At 40.1% G+C, this 26963-nt stretch overlaps 1 protein-coding gene across 1 annotated transcript in view; it reads left to right on the forward strand.

The window, feature by feature from the left end:
• Window positions 1-26963, forward strand: part of LOC104402042 (sodium channel protein type 5 subunit alpha-like) — a gene marked incomplete at its 5' end in the record, with an annotated part of 55832 nt that overhangs the window by 10748 nt on the left and 18121 nt on the right. Inside the window, 3 exons of the mRNA XM_010009812.1 lie at window positions 5242-5396; window positions 9622-9795; window positions 24310-24432. Coding sequence (XP_010008114.1) covers window positions 5242-5396; window positions 9622-9795; window positions 24310-24432 — 452 coding nt within the window. The remainder of the gene's footprint in view (window positions 1-5241; window positions 5397-9621; window positions 9796-24309; window positions 24433-26963) is intronic.

Raw genomic sequence — 26963 nt, forward strand, 5'->3', positions numbered from 1 at the left:
CCCTTGTAAAACCCTTGGTAGAGTAAAATCACCATGGCAGACCACGGCTTTGTCAGATGCTTTCTTAGCAGCACCCAGTTCTAGCACATAAGAAAAGACTCAAATCTCCATGTGTGTCTCAGGTACCCACATGCCAGAGACAGTGATGGCGAATCTCTCCTCTGTTAGCCCCAGAGGTGCACAGTATAAAATCCAGCCATGCATGCTAGTGTGTCAGTGGGGCCAAAAAACGAGAAAGGGGTTAAATAAAAAGTGTCTGCAGACACCATGTTCGCTTCAGCCTGGGGAGACAGCTGGGGTCTCACAAAGGGATGACAGCCAGGCTTGCTTGCTTGCTTGAGCATACACAGCTAGCCATTAGAAACCCTACTTGGCAGTGATATATATATATTAAAACCGCATTATGAATACCTGCCTGCTTGAGTTTATTCTGAAGAAGCTACATTTTCTTGGTGTCAAACCAAGCAATGCTGTAACCAGCATTCAAAGCTAAGCAAGATACTGTTTTCTTCTAAAAATGAATGTCCCAAAAATTAGGAACTCCTGTGTAAAGGTAGTAACAAAACAACTGCAGTTTGAACACAAGGTACCAGTCTTACTCGACCACAGTATAGCAAAAATTAATAGGTTGTCCTGGTTTATTGAAGAGAATCATCAGTCCAATACATCCAAAACATATCTAATACTTCCATGTAAACGTATATATTGGTGTGAACAAGCAGTGGATTTATAAAGTCTTTATTCATAAGCCTGAAATCAATAGACTTGGCTGTCATGCAAGCAGGAGGAAGTTTTTGCAGTATAGTTCTCACATTTACAAAGGCTTTTTTTTTCCCAATGCACCAAGGTAATGCAATCAGGTCTAACAGCTCCATGATTATAATGCACCAGGCTAGAAAATGTGAATGCAGAACCAAAGGAATATTTATACAAAATGTATTATAAATTAAATTCCTCCTGCTTCCCTCCCTTCTGCCGCCCTCAGTAACTTGTTTATCATTGTGGCAGATACTTAAGTAAGAGCTGTCTCTGCCACACCTGCAATAGAGACCACAATTTAGGACACACTCTTAACATGCAGTTTGTGATTGTGCTATAGGACATCACAGTGACTGAATGGAACACTTTTGTTTATGAAAAACAAACAAAAAGAAAATAACATCATGGTATACTGATGCATTTGAAAAGATTTCTTGGTAAATAGGTCTCTGTTTTATGAGAAATTGTATGTAATCTTCAAATGTGAATTGAAAACAGATATTGTTCTTGGACAAGTTGTCCACTGGTGCAGCTCAGTACAGCATCACTGATTTACCAACAACTAAGTAGACCCTTTTGGGGGAACTTTTTCTACTGTTCTGTGTTTCTGTTGAGCAGTAACCTATTACCCAAAAGGCCATGGTGGAAATGAATCAGTTTGTTCTTCAAAAAGATATAGCACAACATGAATTACAGTGGCAAAACTAAGTCCTGACTAAATCACAAGGTGTTTCTGCGCAAGCCATTCCCTACTAGCATTGATTTCAGGGGGATAGCACAAATCTGTTAGACAAGACAGTATGAGTAATGCTGTTATAAGAAATGTCAAAGGGTCTATTCGTGCCTTGACACTTGCTGTGCTAAAAGGTGTTAATTAAGAGTCGTCTTTGTGTAGATAAAGTAGCCTCCAAAACCTGAAGCTGGGCTCTGCTGATCACCTGCCTTGTTATAGAACCCAGCTGGAGCTTTGTTTGCTCAGACTATGACCAGCTCATGCCTTAGATATTGGTATGTTTTCTATATTTTGATTTTACAGAAATTGAAAAAACACAATCTATTAGAGTGCTGACCAAGGTCAGGTAAACTTTTTTGGCTGGGTTATTTGAAGCTTCCAATTCAACATTTAAGTTTGAGTGACAGTCACCAGAACAGTAGGCTACCAGCATTGGAAGAGAGTCCAGAAAAGCACAGGCATGAATAGCAGTCAGTGAGGAAAATCAGAAAATTTACCCTGCAAATAGAACTTTAATAATTCATTAAAGGACCTGGTTTAGGTCAATTTTCATTTTTTCTTTGCATTTTCTTTTCTCCCATATGATTTATAGATAGTTAAAAATAGCATTTCATCTGAACTGCAGCCAGCATGATTATTCACGGAAGTGCTACTTGACATTAGAAATTTTATCAGAATATGGTCTAAACATTTCTGAATTGGGCCCAATCAAAAGCATGAGATTTAATAGTGCTGTGATTTTAGGCTGACTCATCTGAGAAGCTATTTTGGATTTTTCAAGGTATTACTGTCAGTAACTAAGAATTTTTTTTCAGATTGGAATTGCATGAAAGCCATCAAAAAGCATTAAAAAAATATATTAGAGGTACTAGCTGGTTTTCTGTCTTAAAAGCACCTCTCTGTACTTGTAGATTATCAGATGGAAGCTGACTGAATCAACAATAGCCTGGTTTTACTATTTTGGAAGTATTTTCCATCACAAATGAACTGGCTTTGGAACTCACAGTGTCCTGCTCATTAGTCTTCAATTTGAAGGTGATCTCTAATTTTAGCTGTGCCTGGGCTCAGGTAATCATGTAGGCTTCCCCTGTTGTGAAAAGGCAGAGGAAGACTCCTCCAGGGAATGATTCATCCAACTGTCTTACAGTGGGGAAAACCACTTCCTGGAAGATCCTAACCTTTTCCAATGGTACTTACAGAGCATTTCTACTCTGTAAGAGCATGACAGAGCATATCATGCCTGTTACTAGCTGAGCCTAGGCATTTATCTATTTGAGAAGGAAAAAAAAAAAAAAAAAAAGCCAAGTATCCATCTAGGAAGTAACTTAGGAGAAAAGAGGAGAAAGTTTCTGCACAGTCAGAAAAAACGCTGATTTTTTCCAAATTAAAACTCTTTATGAGAACAACGTAGGCTTGTGGGAAGTTTTTTCTGATAGAAGCAATGTTTATTTCGAGTAGAAAGGGGGATTTCTGCTTAACATGAGAAATACACACTTATGTGGTGAACAACCTGCTTATTAGGCTGATCGTTTGATGAATGAGGGATCTGAGCCCAAGTCTTTGGCCTTCCTGGTCCAAAGCTGAGTTGACAGTGAGGTGGCCAGTGTATCTGCATAACAGGACAGAGTGTGGACCAGACAACTGAAAGATGGTAATGACCATACAGCTTGTGGAGTGCAAAGTAGTGTAAGAGTTTTCTGGCAGCATGGCTAGGGGATTCAACTAATTGCCCCCTCTGACATGTCATGCTGGTGGGTTTGTACTGCCTCTCTAAGCAGAGCAGCCATATGAGTATGTTAGGAATCCTGGTATCATGCAGTATTGCACACTTGAAGTCTCTTCTGTGTACCTACTTCCTAAAATGTACCCGAATCACACACATTACCATCTATGAGCATTGTACCCATTTTAGCAAAAAGTAGGGATAAATATGACATCCTTTTATCCCTTGACAAGATTTTTTGGCATTTAGGACTGAAGTACTTAGGATAATACTTTCCTTCTCTGGAGTGGTTCCTGACCTACCAAGAGGCCAAGAGCTGGTTCTTGCATTTCTATCTTCTCCTAACACTATGTCCTAAGTTTGATTAATTTAGTATTCCAACTGAGGCCAGAATTTATCTGAATTTCAGAATACAGAGGTAAACTGGGAACTGGTACGTGTCTGTGTGATGCAGGCGTTTAGACAGAATGTAAGGGGAAAAGGAGCTCTGGGAGTGGTTCATGTATGAAACATCCTACAATTTTGCTACATAATAGTGGGGATCTGGGATAATAAAATCTTACAGAAAATGCCAGGAGGACTGCAGCAGACTTAGTGGCTATCTTCCTCCTGGCAGAGCCTGCTGCCAGCACAGCCCCACTTCCATCTGCTTGGGAATCCCAGCATCGCAAAAGTTGCACTTGATCTCCTCATATATCACATGCAGTTCAAGCGCCTCAGTTATGCCACCTTGAATTAGCAGCATCTGCTCTCTGCATAACCTTGGCACTCACCCTCTTTCCTTCCCAAGCTTCCTTGCCTAAATATTATTTCTACTAGCATTACATCACCATAGTGAGAAGTCCTCCCTCGGCACTTCTGAGCAGTTGTTGTATGCTTCAAGACATTTTAGTGACCTTGGCCACCTTTCAGCTACAGAAGCAACTGGCCTATGCTTTTTTTTTTCTCATGATGGGATTCATAAAGCTCCTATCTAAGTCTCTTTTTATACAATACATGGATTAAGTGTAGAGTAAGGGCCTTGCTTTTTGAAAATAAAGTAGGGTCATTCTCATGAGCAAATGTTGTGAAGTTTGAGTCAAATTTCCTGACATAAGGCTGAATGGCCAGCCTGGAAAAGGACAACTTCTGGCTACCAGGATGTCCTCTCACACAAGTTCCAGACCAGCACAAGGCAATGTACATGGTCTTTTTAAAAAGGGAGAGATGGATCTGTCCATTACCAATGACAAGATCTTTGTGCTATAACAAACGAATGTTGCTAAAAATGGCCATGGTTTTGCCTATCAGAAATCCTTGTGTGGTCCCCATTACGACCACAACATTTAACTATCACACAGTATTTGTCACTAAGGTCCGAAAGTGCTATGAAGCATCCGTGGGGAACCTGCTGTGGACCGAATATCTAAATTTCTGCTGACATCAAAGGGGATTTAACTGCCTAAATACATTTCCAAAGTTGCTCTAATGCCTTGTTTAAATCTAAGAGATCAAAATCTGCTGCTTTGTTTGCTGTCTGAGTCTCTTCAGCACACTGGTCCCATCCGCACTGTAGCACCTCCACCTCTCATCACCCTTTTATCAAATTGACACTTTTAATCAGTGATTCTAACGGTATTTCAATTCCAAGAAAATATCCTTCCTCCATTCAAAAGGATACAGAAACTATTGGTAATACCCTGCTAGAGTCATTAGTCCTGATCGGGGTGCTGCCTGAGCTCAGCTAATACAACGTGACCAACCTGGGGCACTGGTCACTCATGGCCAATATATTCTGTATCATAAAAGTGATTGGGAGAAATCACTGGGGCAGGTTTTAAGTAATTTTGAATAGTTTTTAATAGAGAAGTGAAAGAGAGAAATGGAAGGCAGAGCAAGTAGAAGTTGGTGAGAAAAACAAAGAAGGAAAGACTCCATGCAGCAGAGTTTGCTAGAAGAAATCTTGTTGAGCAGATCCTTATTGCAGCTTTAAGAATTAAATGTGTTTTTTTAACAATTGCTTTGTTTTCATTTTGCTCCTTTTCAGTTTGTGTGCGATTCTTCCCATGCTGCTCAGTGGACATCACAAAATTTCCAGGCAAAATTTGGTGGAGGCTGCGGAAAACCTGCTACAGAATCGTTGAACACAACTGGTTTGAAACTTTCATCATATTCATGATCCTGCTGAGCAGTGGAGCCCTGGTAAATGAAACTGTGTTTCCTGGCTGGTTGAAAGTGGCCACGGATCTCAGAGGTGGTGTTCTCCAATTAGCTGTCTCTAAGATCTTATGAGCCCTGATTGATCATTTCTCAAAGCAAAGCAAGTTTGGGGCTAAAAGAGGTCTTAAGCTTTTCTGATTTCACGAGCCTTTATCATACGGCAGGGAACTTTCTTCTGTTACAACATAGAAGTGTGACATGCACATGTTTTGAAAAGCAAATATCAAATCCTTATGGAAGTGTGTGTGAGGAAGTATCCCAGCATTATTACTTCAGCATCCCGTAACTTCTCCATGGTAGTTCTCAGCTGGAGGTTTGTATTTTGCTCCAAGGATGTGGGGTTTTGTTTTTTGGTTGGTTTTTTTAGTACATTTTTTAACCAGCAAAGCAAAATCATAAAATACACAGGGGCCACTGAATCAGGGCTACCCATGGAGTTTATGGAGTTTGTGGGTGCCTGTCATGTTTTGAATGTACCTTAGGTTAAACCACTGTACCTTGTCTGCCTCCTGTCTGCAACCAAATGAATGTGTATACATGGAGGTGGATCAGTCATTGTCCAGGACTCTGATAAGGTGTCCTGTCATCCTGAGATCCCACTGTGTACTGGGATTATCCTCTCTGTATTATCAGCCCTGGGTTCTGAATAGCAATGGCAGCATATATTTATGTTGCTCATTTACATGTCAGAAATGTCACTGAAGTTGGTGAGATTTCTCCCAGGTTATTATCCATGCATAGAGCAAAGGGGTATCTCAAGAATTTTCCAGGCTTTGGTCCGGTGGTCACTGATCCAAGGACTGAGAAGCCTGTCGTATGAGGAAAGGATGAGAGAACTGAGTTTGTTCAGCCTTGAGAAAAGAAGGCCCAGGGGAGACCTTATCACTATGTTCCAGTATTTAAAAGGTGACTACAAAAAGATGGAGACTCCCTTTTTACAAGAAGTTACATGGAAAAGATGAGGGGTCATGGGCGCAAGTTCCTACTGGGGAGATTCCGATTGGACACAAGAGGAAAATTTTTCGCAATGAGAACAATCCGTCACTGGAATAATCTCCCCAGGGCAGTGGTGGGTTACCCAGCACCAAGACTTTGAAGATTCAGCTGGACAGGGTGCTGGGCCATCTAGTCTAGGTCATGCTTTACCTAGAAAGGTTGGACCAGATGATCCTTGAGGTCCCTTCCAACTTGGGAGAAGCTGGTTTTACGATTTTCTTCTCCATTATGGAGTAAGGAATACACCTATTAAATACACCGTGTTTGGACAGGTTATCTGTGTATTTCTGGAGGTCAGGATTAACTTCAACCAAACAGATGTATCTGCCTTAACTAGTGAGAGGAATATCACCTTAGAAAGGTGCCTGCTTCCACCTCATCAGGAATAATCACAGCCAGAAAGGCATGATGCAGGATGAGTGGTAAGGTAGCAGATTTACTAAAAGGAGTTGGAGAGAGAACAAGCAACAAAAACGATGAAGTAAAAACTACATCACAGCACCACACAAAAGCCGAACACCCCACTGGGCTGTGTAAATAAGCATGTTCTTCCACTCTAGTTGGCATCAAGGAGGCCTCAGCTGGAGCACTGGCTTCAGCTCTGGGCATTGCACTTTGGGAAAGACATAGGCTAATTGAAGAAACTCCAGAGGAGAGCAACATAAATAATCAGTGGCCTAAAAAAAGAGGAAAACAGAAGTAGTGGGTTTATGTAGTTTAAAGAAAGTCTCTGCAGGGAGACAAGGAAGGTGGAGATACATAAATGTTGAAGTGAAAAGGAAAGGGACAGATTGTTCTCGAAGTCCACCAGAGATGGGCTGAAATTTCACCCAGGGGATTTTATTTTATTATGAAAAGTAAGAGACTGAAAAACTTGGGTAAGTAGTAGGCTGCTGAAAATTGTCATAGCTTTGCTGAAATCAATGGAGTCTGACAGTTTTTGCACCAGCTTGAGAATCAGCATGTTAATTTTTTAACACAATTTAGAGGGGGCATGTCGCTTGCTGTAATACGCTTTAGATGAATACACTTCCTTACATATGTAATTAAAAGTGCCTTAGATACTGAACACTGCAATATAAATCTCATTTAATTTTCATTGCATGCATTCATTTACTTCTTGAGATTTTCAAGTTAGCCCATGCAATTCTGTATAATGCTGCATTTTCCCACATATCAGCACTGCGCTTCAGTATTTGGACTAGAGATGTTGAAGGCAACAGAGAACTGGGGTGAGCTCTTCCAGCAACTGAGCTCACCCTGCTATGTCCTGGGACATGCTAAATTCTTAAGGGGGTTCAAAAGCCAGTATATATTTGTGTGGTAGTTAAACCATCAGAATATTTCTACAGCTTACTGCAAAGGATCTGAAAATCCTTCCTATGCATTTAAGCCATAAGCATCCAAACTGGTACACTGTGTTTTAATACAATGTCAATTTAAAACAATACAAAATAATTGAGGATAACATTGCAGGTATCCTGCTTAACTCTTTTTAAACACACAAAGCAAAGCAGAAAAAGATAACCCTTAATGATGTTTTATACTGCAAAGATTTCATCCACTGGCACTGTGAAAACATGCAAAGCACTAGAATTTTGTCATTTGGGTAACAACCATAGCTTGTGCAGAAGTACAGTGCACCCACGGCATACAGGTAGCATATTTTTCATCCCTTATTAAGCTTCTTCCTGACTCACAGTGTGCTTTTAGTTGTCAAAATGCAATGTATTTTTTGACAATTTCGTAGAAAATAGGGGGAGCAAAGGAGCAAGAGAAGGAAATCACTTTACATAGTTTGTTGTTATTTTTGCAGTAATTGCAAAGTACAGCAAGTCATCTGATGAAGTGAGTGAGTCCCTACAAAAAGCGATAAAACTCCAGTCTCTCTGTGTATTGTTTTCTGTGGCTTTCTCCAACAGCTCTTTCACACCCTTGAAATATCATTTTTGAACGCAAGATAGGAGACCGAGTTGCAGAGAAAACATAACCCCAAAGTGTGGGGACAAATGGACAAGCTTTGGCACAGGCTGCCAGAGTTCTCTTGTCAGTTTAATTACTGTTCCCTGGCAGGCAAAAAAGCAACGTGACTGCTTGAGTGACAAGTAACACACTTCTATCTCCAGGCACTATGTGTTTGCTAACTTTCTGAAGTTCCTCAGAAAGTAGCTACAGATCTTGAAATCTGTAAATGCAGAAAATCAAGATGATTAGCACAGACTGTCTTAGATAAAGTTGTTTCTCACTGCCAAGTACTCTGGGTCATTCAATGGGATTAGAATAATATATCAAAGCTTGGGTTATCCAGGTTACAGAGACACAGGAGCAGCTTGTGTAATGAGAGTCACTAGAGTAGCTGGGGAAGAAGATTGTAGCCACTGCTTGACTTAGAAGCCCCAAAACAGGCCATAAGTATGCAACCCTCATGCCTTTTATTTGACATACATTATAAAATGAAAGCTAAATTGCAGAACAACTTTATTTGTTTTATTTTAGTAGGCATATTGTTTTATATCTTAAGTACTTAAAAGGGATATTAAGTTGCTTGTATTTGATACAGATACTGAAGGTCTTCTGATAATGCCCTGCATAAGATTAGTTAGACAGTTGAGATGGGTAGGTAGATACCTTGACCTTTAAAACATAATTGTTCTGTTAAGTATATAATAATGAGCACTTCTTGAGGCAGATAGCTATAGCTACCTGAAATGCAATGACTGAACAGAAGCCAGGGAACTCTGGTACTCTATAACACAGGCAGAATAATAACCCAATTTGTCATCATTAGGAATAAGTTATTTAACTAAATGTAAGGGTCAGATTCTGCCTCCTAAAAACAGGGATCGTATACCCTGGGACATCTGAGGTCTCCTAGTAGCAGTGGCTGGGCACGTCACAGATTTACATTCCCAAATTTAGGGTGCTTAAGCTCTTCTTAAACTCAAAAGATATCTAGTCAGTACAGCCATAGAGACCGGAGATAGATATTTAAGCATATGACCATTATAAAGGAAAACTGAACAGATCTCTATTAGGTTAGGGTCAGTCCTCTTTGTGCCTGTGTACTCTTTCTGATGGTAACATTCAAATATATGAGAAATTACAGTCAGTATGTGATATCCCATCAAACAATACCACAGACTCACAGTGCAGCACCTATGCTTTCCAACACAGTTTAGGAGAAATTTTAATCAGTCTTTTGTACTTCCAGGCTTTTGAAGATATTTACCTTGAAGATCGAAAAAACATAAAAACCATGTTGGAATATGCTGACAAAATATTCACTTACATCTTCGTCTTGGAAATGCTCCTGAAATGGGTGGCTTATGGCTTCAAGAAGTATTTCACCAATGCCTGGTGCTGGCTTGACTTCCTTATTGTAGATGTAAGTATCATTTTGGAATTACAATGCTTCTTGCGTTGGATTTTATAATGCATGAGAATGGGCCATTAAGTCTGGCAGCTTTGTGTTTGCAAAATGACAACTGTCACTGTGATTCTGAGCAATAATTCTAGGCAGAGCTTGAAGGAGGTCTTGATATGTAACTGTGCATTCCCAGGAATCAGCCTGCCAGAGCAGGGAATACCTCTTTGTCTCATTACATAGAGGTGTTACCCTGCTAATTTGAGTCACATTCCCTTCTCATCCCTAGGAACTCTTTATTTCTTTTAGCATTTAACATCTTGTTCCACGCTCACAGCTAGCACAAGGTCCGGTTACCTCCGACTGCTCCACACATGACCCCGACACACAAGTCTTTCAGCAGCTTAGAGAAGTTGTCCTTGGCGCAGCTTCCCAGTGAGGCTGCCAGCGGCGCATAACAGTATGTTCAGTACTGTCTCCCAAGTATTTACCAGTGAAGGAGTCCAGAAGAAGGTGTGAATAGTCCTCTTGTCAAAATGATTTCTCTATTGCAAAACCTTACGAAATACTCCAAATCCCTGAAATAGCACGATGCTTAGTTCTCCTACAAGGATAATCTGTAAAAGCAATCAGTAGTTGAACAAAAGGGAGCTGATGCCCCAGGAGTGTTGCTAGTACTAGGCATGTCCCCTCTGAAGTTTCACATTGCCTGGATGAGGTTTAACCTTTCATCACACTGTATCAATAAGGAGGAAATTATCTCCCTGAGGCCATTTCTTATCAGCTGGAAGTTTTAATGTGGAAGTCTGGCAGAGCTTTGCCATGCCTGTATAACTTATTAAACTTTCGACAAATTATTTTTCCCTATTTTATATCTGAACCTTGACTCAGGGGAGAATTGCATTTTCTTTGGCCCCAGTCCAGGAAAGCACTTCAATGGGACAATTTACTTGTTTGAAGTTATGGACAAGTGTAAGTGCACTGCTGGATCAGAGCCTTTGGAAGCTTCTCCAGAGCTTAATAAATTGATTTATGAAAAGGAAGTTATTTTCATAAATTGTAGATCATAAATTCCTCTTTGCATACATGCTTGGAAACCTCTTAAAGGGAAGGCACTCATTTTTTCACAGATTAGCTTCTACAGAAGAGGAAGGCCTGGTTTAATTATCTAACCACAACATTGGAAACCACCAGTTCCTAAGTTATAGCCCAACCCTGAACACTGTGCTTACTGTGGTTTAGGTCGAGTGACACAGCTTTTCTTTCCTGGTTTCTCCATCTGTAAAATGGGACTAATAGGTCTCACCTAAAGTACTGCATGGGCTTCCAGGAAATTGTTATCAGAGTTACTGTTTTAATGAGCTTCTGAAGACTAGAAGGGATGGATGAGGGCTGAATATCATCACAACTGTAAGTTTGGAGCTCTGCTGCATCACGAACAATTTAAGATGAGTTCTATACTTGTTGTAAATATATACTTTGTAGCATGACATCTAATTAATACCAAAAAGACTAAAAATAAAGCTAAATTCTGTCCTCTGTGCAAAAAAAACCCAAACCCCAAACCCTTGGAACAGGAGCTACACAAGAATGTGGAGTCAGTATATAACCCTGAAGTTTAGCTACCTTTTAATGGTGGGATTTGTGAGTATAATGGCAGACTGCAGAGGCAGCCACATGTTGGCTGCAGAAAGGGGCTTCACCTTTCCTGCCACACATCCAGAGCACACATGGCATAAAACAGTGCTATAGGGGAAAGGGGACCACAGGTCCCTGGGACTCCACTTATCCCCAGAAAATCTACCCCAGAGCCTTCTTATTGACCCAGAGTTTTTAATTTTCTTAACTCACATTTAAATGTTGGTTGTGCAGGATTCCAATCTAACCAAAAAGTTATTCCACCCTTGAGTTGGTTTAGTTATTGATTGACTCTAGGAAATCACTTGCCCTTTAGTGTTCTCAGTGAATAAAGCTTTTCCCCATGCCCCATTCTTTTCTTCAAAGTCATTTCCCAACGCTGATTATGAGAACCTGGTACTATATTTTTAGCAGTTTAACAGATGCTTTTCTTCTACGCTATTGCTCACAGCCCCTGCCACTCTGAATTGGCAAAGTAACATGTTATCATTTCTCCAGCACACTTTTTACTTCAATGTACATTTTCTTTTTGATCCTTTGAGAACCAAATCACTGCAACTGAGCTGCAGAAGGGAGTGAATGGGTGAATTAGCTGCTCCAAAAGGAGCAGATGAATCACTTGTATGATTTTCTCAAATTTATTTGTTTAAAATTATTCACTTAAAAATTCCTGATCTGCAAATTATTCATTAGCAGTTTGGTATCAGTATTCAAACTTCAAGCTGTGATGGCTGATTTTTCATTGGACATGTGAAACCATCTATCATCTGTGTTTCCTCATTGTACAAATGCAACTCAGAATCCTTTTTCTGTTGTGAATAATTCATAAAACCAGCTCAAAATTTGCAAGTATTCACTATTTCTAAACGAGAAGTGAACCCAGAGGGGGTATAAGCATATTTTGTGTGTGTGTGTATGTACCCTGCCTTGTGAAAGACCCTTGACAATGATCTGGGCCAGTGGAACAGCAAAAGCTCCATCTGAAAATTGTGGATTACTAAAGAAAATTCTGTCTTGCAAAATCTGAACATCAAAACACACAGTATTCCACAAACTGAGAGCTATTTCTGCTGGATGTAGAATCCCTAGAGGATGATCTCTGATAACGGGCTTCTTTACATCTCAGAGAAGTGTGGTAGCGTAACAAAACCATAAGAAGGTGCTTTTAAATATATTGCAATATATTGTCCTATCAACAACCCTGCAACAGATTTCTTTGAAAGGAACGGAGAAAGGAGTAATTAAACCACAAAACGAAGGCTCATTTCAGGTTAGGGCACCTGGGAAAGATTCCTTAGATGTCTGCTGAAATTTGGATATACTCAAATAAACACCATTAATGTACATCTATATGTTACCACCCTGCAAGTAACAAGTATACTGCTAAAAGTACCCCTCTTCTGCACTGCAGATATAGCCTATCTGTTCTCATGAGTTGGAGTGGTGGGCACTCAGTCCACAGCTCTTTTCAAATGAGGGAACAGCAGACACCATAGTATATCTGAAGTGTAGACAGACATCAGAATCACCATCAAGAATGGTGTTTGTGCACAGTCCTCTTTGCTAGGATTCACAGGCAAATATTTTCACAAAGAATAGAAGTTTTCCAAGCATTCATGCAATCAAAACCTCTTCATACAAAGCAGATTAAACAAGGAGTCTGAACTTGGCCAGGGACGGAAGTGCATGGATTCAAAACAAATGTTTCTGAAAAGTGCTCTCAACCAGCCATGTCCTGCGACAGGCAGAGACAGTTGGGGTTTAAAACAAGGGACAGATAAACTTCACCGGTTGTGCATGCTGGTGTCATGTTTGATGTTCCTTTCAATTGTTTCCTCTGACCTATAAATATTATCTTGAGCTTATCTATTTGAGCTTCAGCCAGTTGATTCTGAACTGTATTCCAGTCTCTGCTGACAGCAGATGGGTTATTCCATTGCAGTGGTCAGTTCGGGAAAGGCATCAGTCTGAAGATTAGCATCATTTAAAGACTGGAAGTGTTGCAGTCAACAGCTTCTTTGCTCGCTATTCATGCATTGAAGGCTGAGGGGTGAGATCAGTACCCTGCAGAAGCTGTCACGAGAAAGCTCTCGGGAAAGGGGTGTAAAGACCCTAACTCATTAGGAAGAATGCTCAGGAAAAAAAGTCACAGCCAAGCTTCATTGCCTGTGGCATACACAGAAAAATCTTCTTAAATGGGCACTAATGCCATCTCTCTACAAAAACCCATTATCACAAATCCATCACCTCCATTACAGCTTTTGGGTTCAATTTAATTGTCCAAAAGTTAGTCGCAATCCAGGCTTTAAAAACAAACCCTGATTGTCATTTACTGATTTTAGAGATGAGGGTTTCTCCAGCAATTCTTTCTAAGATTATTCCATTTTTCAAGATCTAGTACTTGGGGGAAAGCTATTTTCTTAAGCAATTAGTTTTTTAGAGATCCTGGCAGCCTCCTTCCCCTTCAGCCATCTGCATCAATGGGCCCTAACACTGTGTCCTGCAGCAGGGAGGGGAAGATCATCTCTAGTTCTCAATTTTTGCTCTGATGCAAAAATTTCTCTCAAGCTAAGTCACCACAGAGAAAGATTGCTCCTTCCATCGTCCCTTTTCCCAAAGAGCCTGCTCTGCCACCATGGAGGCAGGCGATCACAACGGCTTTAAGCAGTGTGTCTGTTTGCAAAGTAGTCCAAGCAAGGTTCAGCAATGGATTTGGAGGCCAGACATCTCAAACGAGTGATTCAATAAATCCAGTAGGCACGATTTTGTAGATGCTTTTATGGAAGTAAAATAATATGTACCTTTCGCACACCCCCATACTTTTGTGAATTTATAGCACAACATGTTTTTGGTGTTTGCCTGGAGCTTCTGAGTTTGTACGTAGAGATCTGTATTCCCCATTGAGTAGCTTTCCAAATTTCCTGTTTGCTGCCAAATTTCCTGTTTGCTTGTTTAAGCACTGCTCATGGATGTTCAGTCATTAAATGCACCATCATTTTCACTGAATGCTTAAAAATACAGATATTACATTTTCCAAGATAGTTTCCTGGAAAGCACTTGCTCTAAGATTTCTACTTCGAATACTTCACTGCCGGACAAATTAAGAAGCAGCTAATAATCTTTATGTTTGACATGAACAATTTAAAATAGTCTTTCTATCCCTAGTTAAAAATCGAATTGAATTAAATTATGCCCTTGTGTTGGATTGTCTTTAAGTGACAATTAAAAACTTGCTGTGTGAAGTAAATATTGATGGCTTATGATTACTTTAATTGTTTTTTCCATCTGTATTCCCTGTTGATTAGCTAGGTGATTTCTGTTTGTTTTACCACTAATTACACAATCTGTTGCAATGTGTTGGGAAATCCAATTGGTATTCTTGGGAAATCATCTTAAAAGTATGTGAATTTTGTCTGTTTCTGTTCAGAGAAGCAAACAGGAACAGAATGACAGAAATATAGCTGAGGCAAAGTAAAAGTAATATAGCTTGCTACTTGGAGAAGCATCTTAAAAGTGAACTTATTAGTGCTATGTGTGAGTTATGAAAAATCCACAGGTTATAACAGGGCATTCTTACTTCAAAGTTTGGTTTTTACTAGTTTTCTTCCAGTTCCTCAAAGCAAATGCTCATGTGGGATTTTTGATGGCATAAACCTCCAGGATAACCAATAGGAAAGAAAATCCCTCTCCAGAAGCCTGGGAGCCTGGTTTGGAGAAAAAAAAAAGAAGAAAATTGAAAGAAAAAATTGCTGGTTTACTACATATTGGTTAATTTAGGATAAGTGGGGGAAAAAAAAAATCCACATGAAGATGAGATAAGTGGGTTTAATGTGTGTTAGCGGGTCAGCCGATGCTGTAAATCTCTCTTCTGACACCCCACATTTTATCACAACATAACACACGAAATGTCCAAATGTCTTGTCTTATCTTGGTTTGCACCTCATGTTAGTTACCACATAGATGCTAAAAGGAGAGAAACCATGCTTTGCCAAGTGGAAGCACAAGCCTAGTTTCAGACAAGGCTGCAGCTGGATGGAAAGGGACAGTAAAGGAAGCTTACTGCCTGCCCACACCTTGTGAAACAGTTGCAATTAAGAATAAGTGCAATTACTGAAGAATTTCAATTACTGAGGGAGAATTTCCACTTTTGAAAGTGATGTAAAAAAACCCATCTCAAATCAGATTGTGCTGAACTAGGTTTACCAACCATTTTATTTCTTTAAGTTATTTAAAGATGGAGCACTTTTCAGTGTCTTTTTTTAGAAGGATGTGCTTAAAAAGAAAATAATGAATAAAGCCCTGGAGCTCTTGCATACAGCCTGCTTGGCCTTTTCCATTACTGTGGGTGTAGCAGCCAAATTCCTTATGCAGTGATGTTCTGTCCTGCATGAAGGACCAGAGCTGGGAGGTACATGTAGACTGTAATTAAAAATCTAGACAGAGTCCCACATGCTTTTCAGGGACACAAGAGGATTATCCTACAGCTCTCCCTTATGACCAGCACTTTCACAACCCCAATTGTTGCAGACTGCAAAACATCTTGCCAACACACTTGTGGCTCCATCCAGGACGGCCAACAGCAGCTCAAGAGACTGGTGCCAGGAGGAGGGGGAAAGAAGAAGTGAAGGGAGAAAAGCAGCCTGCAGAGAGTGCAGAGATTCTTTACTGAGGGAAGAGATTGAAGGAATTGAGATGAAACTTGAAAGCTGTGCCCCAGCGGTGTAGAGACCTTGTGTAAGCCTCACTTTGGGGTGCTTTGTGCTAAGACAAATGAAGATGAGGACTGCTACCTGTAGTATGTACTCATAATTGTCCTCTCTGGCAGAAATTTAGGATCCTATAATTCTTCAGAGTCCCTTTCTACCCTAGCATATTCAGTACATTATCAGGGTCAATCAGGTTCAAGAATTCAACTAAACAGAGATGATTTTCAAGCTAGGACTGTCATATTTCCCACATCAACTTGGCATTTTTTCTATTGATTTCAAACATCTGATTAAATAAATGATTTAGGGAATCATGAAAATCCGGAACAGCACCTTGTGGAAACAGCCAAAACACTTTTGTTTTTCTAACTTTGCATCATGTCGCACGTAAGTAGGGTTGATCCTAATCCTGCCCCGAAATAAACATGCCTTCAGCTCAGCACCTCAACTCCACCGGCTGGGATGGAAATGCAGCAGAATTGATGGGGCTGAGCCCCAAGGGAAATGTTCTCTCAGTAATCACTATGTACACCTCTGGCAATATAATTCTATCTTCAAATAATAAATAATAATCAAGCATATTCACATCTTCCTGACAACAGTGTTCAGCATCAAGAAGGTACACTGGGATAAATTGTGTGGAGGTTTTGGGAGGTCTTTTTAAGGAGAGAATATCTTTTCTCTTCAGCTGCCCTAAATCAAGGCTGTCTCTGTACAGTGTCTGGATGAGAAGCAGAACGTAGTTGATGATGAAGAAATTCTTTTGCTCTAAATCCCAGTAGAAATACCAGACTTTTCAAGGCAGCTGCACCCACACAACACCACTGCTGAAGCAAGGAGAAAGACTTTGGGTCTTGGCCAAGTTCTGGCTGATCAAGGACTGCCATATGGTCCCAAAAGTGACAGTGATCCCTCTGCCATCCCTACCCAGTGCTGATAAGTGGGACCCAGGCGTAGGGCAAAGGTGTCTGTTTGCAGTGAAAATGTGAACTGAAACAAGCTGAAAATCCATTTGGAAAGGGTGGGAAAACTGTAAATCAATAATTCACTTTGGCGTCTCACTGGATGTAAGCTCACAGAAGCAGGTCGTTCGACTCGCCCTCAGGAATTAGCTGAGGTTTAATTCTTGGTTCCCAGCCATCCACCTTGGGAATTGACTGAAGTTGTTAGAAAAGCCTGAGCAGGTGTAAAGGAGGTGACAGATTAAGAGAACAGCAAGACATAAAGAGGTTCTTCTGGAAAACACCAGGAAGCAATTAGGAAGCTGGAATGATTTATTTAAAAGCATTTAAGCCAACAGGAGTGGCACATGGTGTTTGCAGCAAGGCTGACCTCTGAAAGGAAACATTGCCTTGAAAAGCATGGACATGAGGACCAGGAAACAAGCTGAGAAGAAGGAATATTAACAGAGTTTCACAGCTTTAGTTTGATGGGGGAATGAAAAAAAATAAAAACCCAGAAGATTAAATATCCTGGAGAAAAAAACAAACATGAGTGGATGATGTAAAAGCTTTTTATAACCTGAGTTATAAGAAGTAGCATCGAGCTTTCCAGGAGATAATTTTTGTTTACAATTAATCTAGGCACTCGTGTAGCCCATCATGTTATAATACACAAGAGCACTCCACAAGCAGTAATGAACTCCACTGTCAGTGAGGGAAGCTCTTCATTAACTCATTTCCAGACACGCTTTCATCTCCATGCCATGAACTAACTCCAAAGCAACTCTAAGGAGTTCATAGTCTTTACTTTAACGTGAGGATTGTGGTGCAAGGAAAGAGGTAGCAGAGGTGGGAATTTGGTTTAGGTCACTTTAGTCCCTCTCTAGTGTCCTAGACTAACTTTTACCTTTATGCCCTTTATTCATAACATGCGATTTCTGGATTGGCAGTTGCAATCATACAGTTAGGCATCTACAGGGTAGAAAATGCAATGTCAGATTAAAAGGGTAAACATATATTTTTAAAGAGATAAGGCAATTCATAAACATCCTCTCAGAAATGGTAGCTGCTAATGGGAACGCCAACCTTTTTACAAGCCCTTTTCTCCCAGCAATATTTCAGAGTTGCAATAAGAATTTCCATCTCTTTCAATTTATTTGCAAATTCTGCTTTCCCTGTAGTTTTTCTAGTTTGCATTTGGGGCACAGACCTAATTTTGTTCCTTTTTAATTCAAGAGAAGCAACTTGGGACTGCAGGCCTGGCTCATAAAGACACTGGGCTGCTGCTCAGGCTGTGAAGATTTCTTTGGGTAATCCCATCCTCGGCATCAGGGGACAGGAGAAACCAGTTGGATTGAAAAGAGGCACCCAAAGTAACCCAAACTTTCTTTCTTCTACTTTTTTCTTTTCTATATAGCACAATTAGAAAGGGAGAGACAGGTGCTCCTGGGGCACATAAAAAGCTATTTGAAAGGATTGGGGGCCTGCATTAGCTGAAACTGCTTATTTAAATAAGTGGCCAGAGCTTTCAACTCAGCTGCTGTGTTCCCTTTTGGATGTCCTTTTTTCCCTGCTCCCTACCCTCTAATTTGAATAAGCAGGTTAATTTGATGAAATCCCTAGCTGCATAAAACATATGCTGTTGCCCAAACTGGGAAGGAGGTCTCCTCTTCTCCCTGAGACAGCAGCTTGCAGGGTATCACTCACAGCTGTGTGCTGCAGCAGGCAGACATTTAGAAGAGGTTCTCATTGTTCTCATGGGTTTTAGGATTTATATGACCAGCCAAGGAGGATTTTTACTGTTACTCAGGCAGAACTCCTTGTTCCCTAGGCTCTGCTATTAATTCATCTTGGTAGTAATCTGAAGTTAATTCAGAAATGCAGTCTATGCTGAGTAGCATCTGCCTTTGAATGGTGCTGCCCAGGTCTGCTTCCAGCTTGGTCTGGTAGATGCTCACTGATTATCTGAAATGATGTGCTTTTAGGCTGGTGGGAAGGAATATGAAAAGGAGAAGAGGAGCCCCTGTTCCAGCTCAAACACACCACCTTGCCGTAGGAAACTCAGTCAGCCAAAGGTGAAACACTGCTCCCAAAGAGTGCACCCTTCAGATTACTGCCACCAGCATAATTTCATGGCTAGGGAGTTTGTGCATGCAATTTATATGCTATTAAAATGTATGCATATAGGAAGGAACCCCACTAGTGTTATAAAAGCAATAGCTCCTTGGGAAAAAGTCTGTGATCTTTTGATGAAAGACTGTTTCCCCTGTGTGTGCTGTAAGGAAGCTGCATTATTGCGCTCCCTGCTTTGTAATTGTTTTTCTGCAACCTTAAAATACTCTACTGACAGCTTTACTGAGGTTTACACTGGTTTACAACACTGATTTCTTAAGTCATTGTCGGATAATGAAGACATATATACCCCTTGTATAACTTTATCTCTGTGTGTTCATTGTGAGCTATTTTAATAGCCCAAAAATGCTGCATATCTGTTAACTGATGAATTACTGTAAGCACCAAATGTGAGCACACTGGGAATCTAACACTGCATGGGTGCCACCAGGGTACAATACATGAGTCCTATTTGTTATCTCAAGAATGACAGTATTCCACTGAAATAGTAAAACAAAAATGCGGGAGTTACTGAAAAAAACATCCCGATTCCTGGACCATATTTTTTTTTTTTTCTTTTCATCAAATATAATCTAGTAGCTGATTGTCAAAATAATTAAGAAATTCAGACATTAATCTTATTAGAACATATTAGCAATAACTTTGAACAGCTATCAGTGAGGCTAGCTTCTCTCCAGAGATCACTGGCTGTCTTCTAGCAGTCTAAAGTCATTGATTCTTCTTGATTTCACCCTGGAAACACGTATGAATGTAATACAATGGGGCACTCTAGACTCATGCTGCTAATACCACTAAGCCACATAGATAACAGGAGCTTGGCTTTCAGAGCACCAGCCACAGGCCTGGTAATCCCCATGGCTGGTATTTCTAGTGTTCAATGCAGTCACAAGATTAAAAGCTCTAATTTTTTCCTTGAGCATAACACTAAAAATGGTGAAAAGAAAGCTGTGCAATTCATTTATCTCTCCCTTTACTGAGGTCTATGAGACTGTCATACAAACCATTGTAAAATTTAATTAGATAAACATGCATATAGAAATATGTAGGAATATAGAAATACAGGTCCATAGGAATGAATTTTGGGAAGTCACTGACAGTACTAAGGCTAGGGACCTACTGGGCTGTTTTAAGATGATCTGAGGAAATTAAAATGGAAGAGCTGCCACATGATTGAACTCCTAGCACGTGCAACTGGTGAGACTTTTGTCATTAATGTCTGTGGAGACAGGATTACACACACTAATTTATGAGGACCAGGTCTCACCTTTGTGACATTCATTGCTGGCCAGGTTGTTCACTAGGGTTCACACTAGGTAGAAAATTCCAGTGACAACATTGTCCTGGGGAATTCAAGGCACAAACGAACAGCAAGTCAAGGGGACAAAGAACAGTCTTGAGCTAACATGGAGGATATTATTACTTGGTTTAGTGTAAGGAAGTTTTAGACAGAAAGCTGTGAAACCTTCTTAGTAAGACCTAGCAGGTTCTGGAAAGCCCCTCAAGGGAAATGCTAGAAGCAGAGCATCTGCAAGTGAGAACAATAATAAAGGTTCTTGGGTCAGAAAAAGTACACAGAAGGATGGAAAACCCTGTAGCTTACCTGCTAGCACACAAGCCATGTGAAAGGTGGAGGTGAAAGCTCAAGCCCAACTGCAAATTGTGCATTTTAAAGGAAATGTTTCAGGCAATAGTGACTCCATAGGATTCAGCTGCTCTCTACAATGTTACTGTGCTACCTGGTCTTCAGAGTTGGGTTTTGTTCCTGAAAAAACTACAAAACTATATGCAAATAAATACTGAAAGGATTAGAAATGTGTACCATATTGTGGATCTGGAGGTTACATTGACCCTGGGGGTGTTTTCTGGGTGCCAGCACATTTCTGATATCAACCAAAGCACAAAGCAGAACCTTAGAGCAGCTCTGGACTGCCTTGTAACAGGAAAAAAAAAGTAAGAGAAACAGCTGACTTTACTTTTTGCTGTGATTATGTGGGGCAGTCAGCACCAATTTTGAGAACTGCTTGATTTTTTTTCCTAAAAATAGCCTTCTGGTCACTTTTAATCAAGTCTAAATGGCCAAGTCTCTGCGTTAGTAATTCTCCTATAAATCAAATTTGACGGGGATACCTTCAAAACCAACATCCAAGCATTTAAACATGTTGTCTCAAACTCATTTCTGACTCCAGCCTTGTAAATCATTGCCAAATATCACACAGCTTCACGGCCTAATCCTCTGAAGACATATCTAATGCTGTGTAAATCTGTGTCAGGAGGACAACAGCACCTGTGATGTCTTTCAGGGTGACATTTATGGCACTCTGAAGGAAATGGTAATCCACTCAGATCCAAAGTCTGGTCTTGCAGGATTTGAACAGAAGATCTTCTGCTTTAACAGAAAGGGCAATTATAGGACATTAATTTGGGATGAGAGAGGAAGCAGGCAGTTTGAAGACCTTGAGAAGGTCTGAGTTTTAGATTGTGGGTGAAGCTATCACACAAGGGTATTGGATGCTCTGTATTTGATTAATTTTCTTTTAAATATCCACATTCATTTTACGTATGAATGAGCTTCCCTTGGCGTGTGAGCGTATGGATCTTGGGTTCTGTCTCTGAGCATACTATCATTGAGCTGCTTTCCTTACACCTCCAGCTTTTCTGGATAGGAAGCTCCAAGGCTTTGTGGGGTTAAGGCCGTTTTCTGCACTGATCTTTCCACCAAAGATAGAAATATGTACCATAGTGTTACTTCTATCATGATATCTCAATAATACCAGTTACATTATAGTTTTAAGATGCCTTATTTCAATGGCTTTAGTATATAAGTGTGCTGCATGTATGTTTATTGCTATTAGACAAATCCTTCAGCCCTTTCTCATTATTTAAGCAGTATTAAGTCAATGGGGGGAGTGAATGAAAGTAGAAGGCTTTAGACTGTATGTTAATGCAACTTGAGAGTATAGGATGTAACCAAGCCTGGTAAGAAATAAGGACGACAGAAAATGGGTGTTGCCTCAATTTAGAAGCATTGGTGAGATTAAGATGGTTATTAAGCCAAACCATATTTTCATCTTTAACTGTTAGCATTGATAGAGGCAGGATTTAGGTGAAAGCGGCCTGTCATACCTATGGCATATTTACTCTAAAATAACTTCTTAGGCATGCTCATGTCACAGGTTCAGATCTGCTTTCTTAGGGACGGAAGCAAAGGCTTCACTGGTTGTTTTTGCCTGCCCAGTGTCTAAGGGGCCTAAGAATCCAGTCTGCTTGTCTACTGTGATGCTTTTATAGTACACTCATTGCTAAAATGCAGAAACGTTTATTAAGACCACCCTTCTGCATCAGGTGCTGGGTCTGTACACAGGAAGTGATTTTGTGTCACACCTGCTTATAGAGTAACATGTTAAAGCATGACAGTCAGCCTCCACACTCCTTAGTCATCTTAAAGGTGGGCTCTCTTATCCCTGCATATATCCAGCTCGCTGCACCCAGCTCAGGCTTGGTGTCTCTGAGACCTCCTGCCCTTAGACTTGCTGTCAACCACATGCCACAGTAAAGCCATCAATAGGTAAATAATTTAACAAATTGAGCAAGTTTTACAAAGATGCTTTTCTGTGCAGACAATGCTTGTACATAAATTAATGCATATTCAGGAGAAAGGTTGCTCCATAGACGACACTAGGTTGTGACTCAGGGAACCAGGCTCGTCTTAAGCTTCTTTACCACAGACCTCAGGGGTGATGCTGCAATAGTCAGCCAGCAGTGGGGTTCATTGGAAAAATCATCCTATTCTACTTGAACAGGGAGGTTTCCCAACAGAGCTATCTGTCTTCATGAGTGAGCTTAGAGTTTCCTTTTACATTTAGCATCTTTTTTTTATATAGTTTAGAAGAATCCCCATTTCTAGACTTAACTACTATCTTTACAACATCAATAAAGCACAGTCCTTCTAGATAAACTTTGCATACTCACATTGGTAAGTGTGAGATAATCTGATACTGTGATAACTGGGACTGAGAAAACGGCTAAAGTAAGGTGGGAGTAAGGGAACTGAGATAATATGCACAAGTCTCTTCTAAGAAAACAGTATTTTATATGTGGCAATTAATTTGGGGGTTTTTTTAATACGTGCAAATTAGCATGATATCTATGGTGTTGGAGAGCTGTTTGTTTCTCACTCCCTGCTCGGCAAGAATTCAGGCTGTGAATGTTGATTTGGGCATGAAAAGCCCATTTGCTCCATGTGTTTGTTAATCTGACCCATAATCTCCACTGCTGTTCAGTTCATCCAGAGTCCAGTCCTGTGCCCAAAAGCATCCACATTTCTGTCCAGCTGGGCACTACAAAAGCTCCAAGAACATGAAGAGCATTGGAACCCCTCCATGCTGTCTCCAGATTTGGAAATAGATAGTTTATTTCAAAGGAGAAGTCTTTAAGAGATATGAACCTCAATGTTGAGCACCTGTCAGATTTCCTTCTCCTTTAGATGCTGTGCAGGAACCAGAAAAAGTGGAAAAGTGCAAATTCAGAGCGTCATGCACATTATTCTTTTAGAGTCTATAGTATGAAGTCATGTCTATCAGCAATCTAGAAGACTTGTCTCTAATCAGTAAGTTTAAGATTAGTAATTGAATGGTAATGCTAAAATCTTTTCTTTCTGCTGAAAATGGTTAGATCTTACAGGTGCTTTCATCCAGAAAGCCCTAAATTATAACACTTATGTGACTCATATTTTCAATAGTGGAAGATATACACACCTTGAGGAAACCTACAGCACAGGCATCAAAGAGCAGTGGTTTTATAATGGTGATCTCCTTTCTCATACACTCTGCAAGCTGACATTAAGAGGATTTCTGCGTGCTTAGTTAAAAGATGCTCTGGAAATCTGTATTTCTATAAAGTTTTCATTAAAGTGGAAACAAAGGTGTTGTGAGTTGGTATATGTGTGGATGTAAACATCTCCTTTTTTCTGTGTTGATCTAATTTAATGACTTCAATTTAAGATTTTTTTCCACTGTTTCACTAACCAGCTCTTTCTTTTCAGGAAGGAAAGTTGGAAGAGAAGGAAAATGGCAGGAATGTACTAACAGATCGGATTTTTGCTTTGTTTCTTCATTCAGGTGTCTTTAATAAGCCTCATCGCCAGTACACTCGGATACTCTGAGATGGGTCCCATTAAATCCCTCAGGACCCTCCGAGCTCTGCGGCCATTAAGAGCATTGTCACGATTTGAAGGGATGAGGGTAAGATTATATAAAGCACCAATCAAAGCTTAACTATCAAGCATATTAACAGGGAACTGTTGCACATGGTTTTGTCTTCGCTGTGTCTGCCAAAGGAAATAAATGATAATGCTGTATCAAAACAACAAAATCAGAAATCCCTCCTTCATCTTGATCACTGTATCATTACAGCTTTATCCTCAGGTGGATTTAGTGATAAACTAATCCCGCTGCCTAACTTGTCATATTGCACTTTAAAAAACAGCTTTTTGGTTGAGGAATCATCTGGCTAACAATTACCTCTCAATTATAAGACACATCAGGGGAATAGCCAAGCTACAAGCTTGCTCCCTGCTTTTGACATGTGTTAAGATGAGACTGACTAGGAAAGTTCTTAAGGACTTTCTCACTAATAATTAAAGCAAAAATTAGAAATGCTAAAGGGAAAGCAGATGAATGAATGTATAAAATCTTTCCTTTGAACAGATTGCAGTTTTAACATGGAATGTCAGGATTAACATTAAAACCATGTAGCTTGTGTTTGTTGCTCCATCTTGTGCACCTACCTCCTTCCCTTCTGCAGCCTTTTGCCAGCATGGCTGTATCAACACAGCATACCTCATTATTTGTTAAGCCTACCTGCTACACTAATCAATTATTGTCTCGTAAGCACTTGTTTATCTCCTTGCACCATGCATGACCTGCAGATGATAACAACTGTGTTTTGTATAAACTGAGGTTTATACTGCTAATCTTGCAGATTGCATAGCAAGATAATGCAAATCTGTAACAAAATTACAAACCAACTTACATTTTCTGACGATCTCAAATCTCCCTACTTGGCCAATGAAAATGCTGAAGCTTTCATAGAGGGTAAATCTTTCTTCTAGACAAAATTTTGGTCCAAATCATCCAAATCATCAGTGACTAAAATGTGTAATTCATGCACTGAGCTCCTAGCAATTAACTGTTCTCATTGCAATACCCTTGCAGTAAGACAGACTGAAGACTAGAGACCCTAATGGCAGAGATAACTCAGGAAATATGGTGACAGAGCAATTTATGAAAACCTGCACCCATACATTGCCTCTTCTGTGGATGACAAGAATTGGGGATATATGGTGTTTTGCTCCAAATCTTGTGATCACCTAAACCACATTATTTTTGTGGATGAAGATCAGACAAATCTAGTTACAGACCACTCTCCTTTGTATTAGTACTAAGACAAAATGATTCAAAAGGCTCCATTCATCTGGGCTCTGAAACCTGAGTTTTATTCACCACATCCTTTTCAGCAGAAGCAATATTATAAAGGTTATTCACAAAATCAACCAAAAGCAAACTGCAGATCCTCAGCTGGCAGTAAGTGATATTGTACTACTAACGTTAATTAAAGCTCTCGCTCCGATGTCATCCGATGACTTCACACTGTCTTCATTAAACATTTGCAAATTGAGCAAAGGTTGGTATTGGCCAAAGCTGCACTAGTTACACTACCAGAGTGATTTGTGCATGGAGTATCTCAAATCAATTTAAATCTGGCTTATGAAGGCTTAGCTTTACTGGTGGATTTGCAAATTCAAGCAAAACCCCTTTAACGTATTCTAAGCTGACATAAGAATGTTCACTCATGACTTTGCATCAGTTTAACTAAATTGGATTCAAACCTGAAAAGCAGTGGGAAGACTAGCACAAAGCATCAGAACAGTGAGACAGAAAATGGAAAGAAACAATGTGAAAAAGTTTGCATCTCTATCTGAGAATAGAAGGAAGTTAGCTTAGGGGAGATCTTACATGGCATAGACACATGCAACACCCCAGCAGGTTTCCTTCCTAATGTGCTCATATTTGTAGGCCCTCTGGTTCCTGACTCAACATCCCTTTTCTTCCCTGTACCATTGCTGCAGCTGAAATTTATTCAGTCATTCTGAGCTATGGGAGGCAGTGAATTAGCTTGTAAATATGATAAAGTGTAATTGAGAATACGTGCTATTGGAAAATCAAATCATTTTAGCTTTAGTTTGTCTAACCACACTTAACATGACTAGGGACAGCTAGACCTTTCATTATTAGGAGTTCATATGCTCCAGAATGCACGGGAAAATTGTCAGTGCAATGATGGATTAAGTAATTATAATGTTGAGAAGCAAACATTGACAGTAAGAAAATAATAATAGTTTGTTCTATTATAATGTCTTTTTCTTGAATAACTAAAAGATCTCTGCATTACTAGAACAGGAACAACAAAGTTCTTATTTATTCTGCAGTATAAAAGACTTGTTTCATTATGCTGTACCTAAATTTTTGAAACAATGGGTGCTGGGGCAAAAGCATAGAGTAGCACTGGGATGGCCAGGACAACCTGTTACTGTCAGACTTCAGTCCTTTCCCTGTCTTCAAACAGGCTGGGACCTGTCTAGGTTTGACGCAAGTCTCAGCAGCTCCCATCCCAGTAGAGGTCTGCCAAATAAGGCTGAACTGTTGCCATCCTGCTCCTCTGTCCCCAGAAAAGACCCCAGTCTGACCAGTATCCCACCTGACAGTTACTGTAG

Source organism: Nestor notabilis, unplaced genomic scaffold (assembly GCF_000696875.1).
Source record: "Nestor notabilis isolate BGI_N333 unplaced genomic scaffold, ASM69687v1 scaffold1310, whole genome shotgun sequence".
NCBI lineage: Eukaryota > Metazoa > Chordata > Aves > Psittaciformes > Psittacidae > Nestor > Nestor notabilis.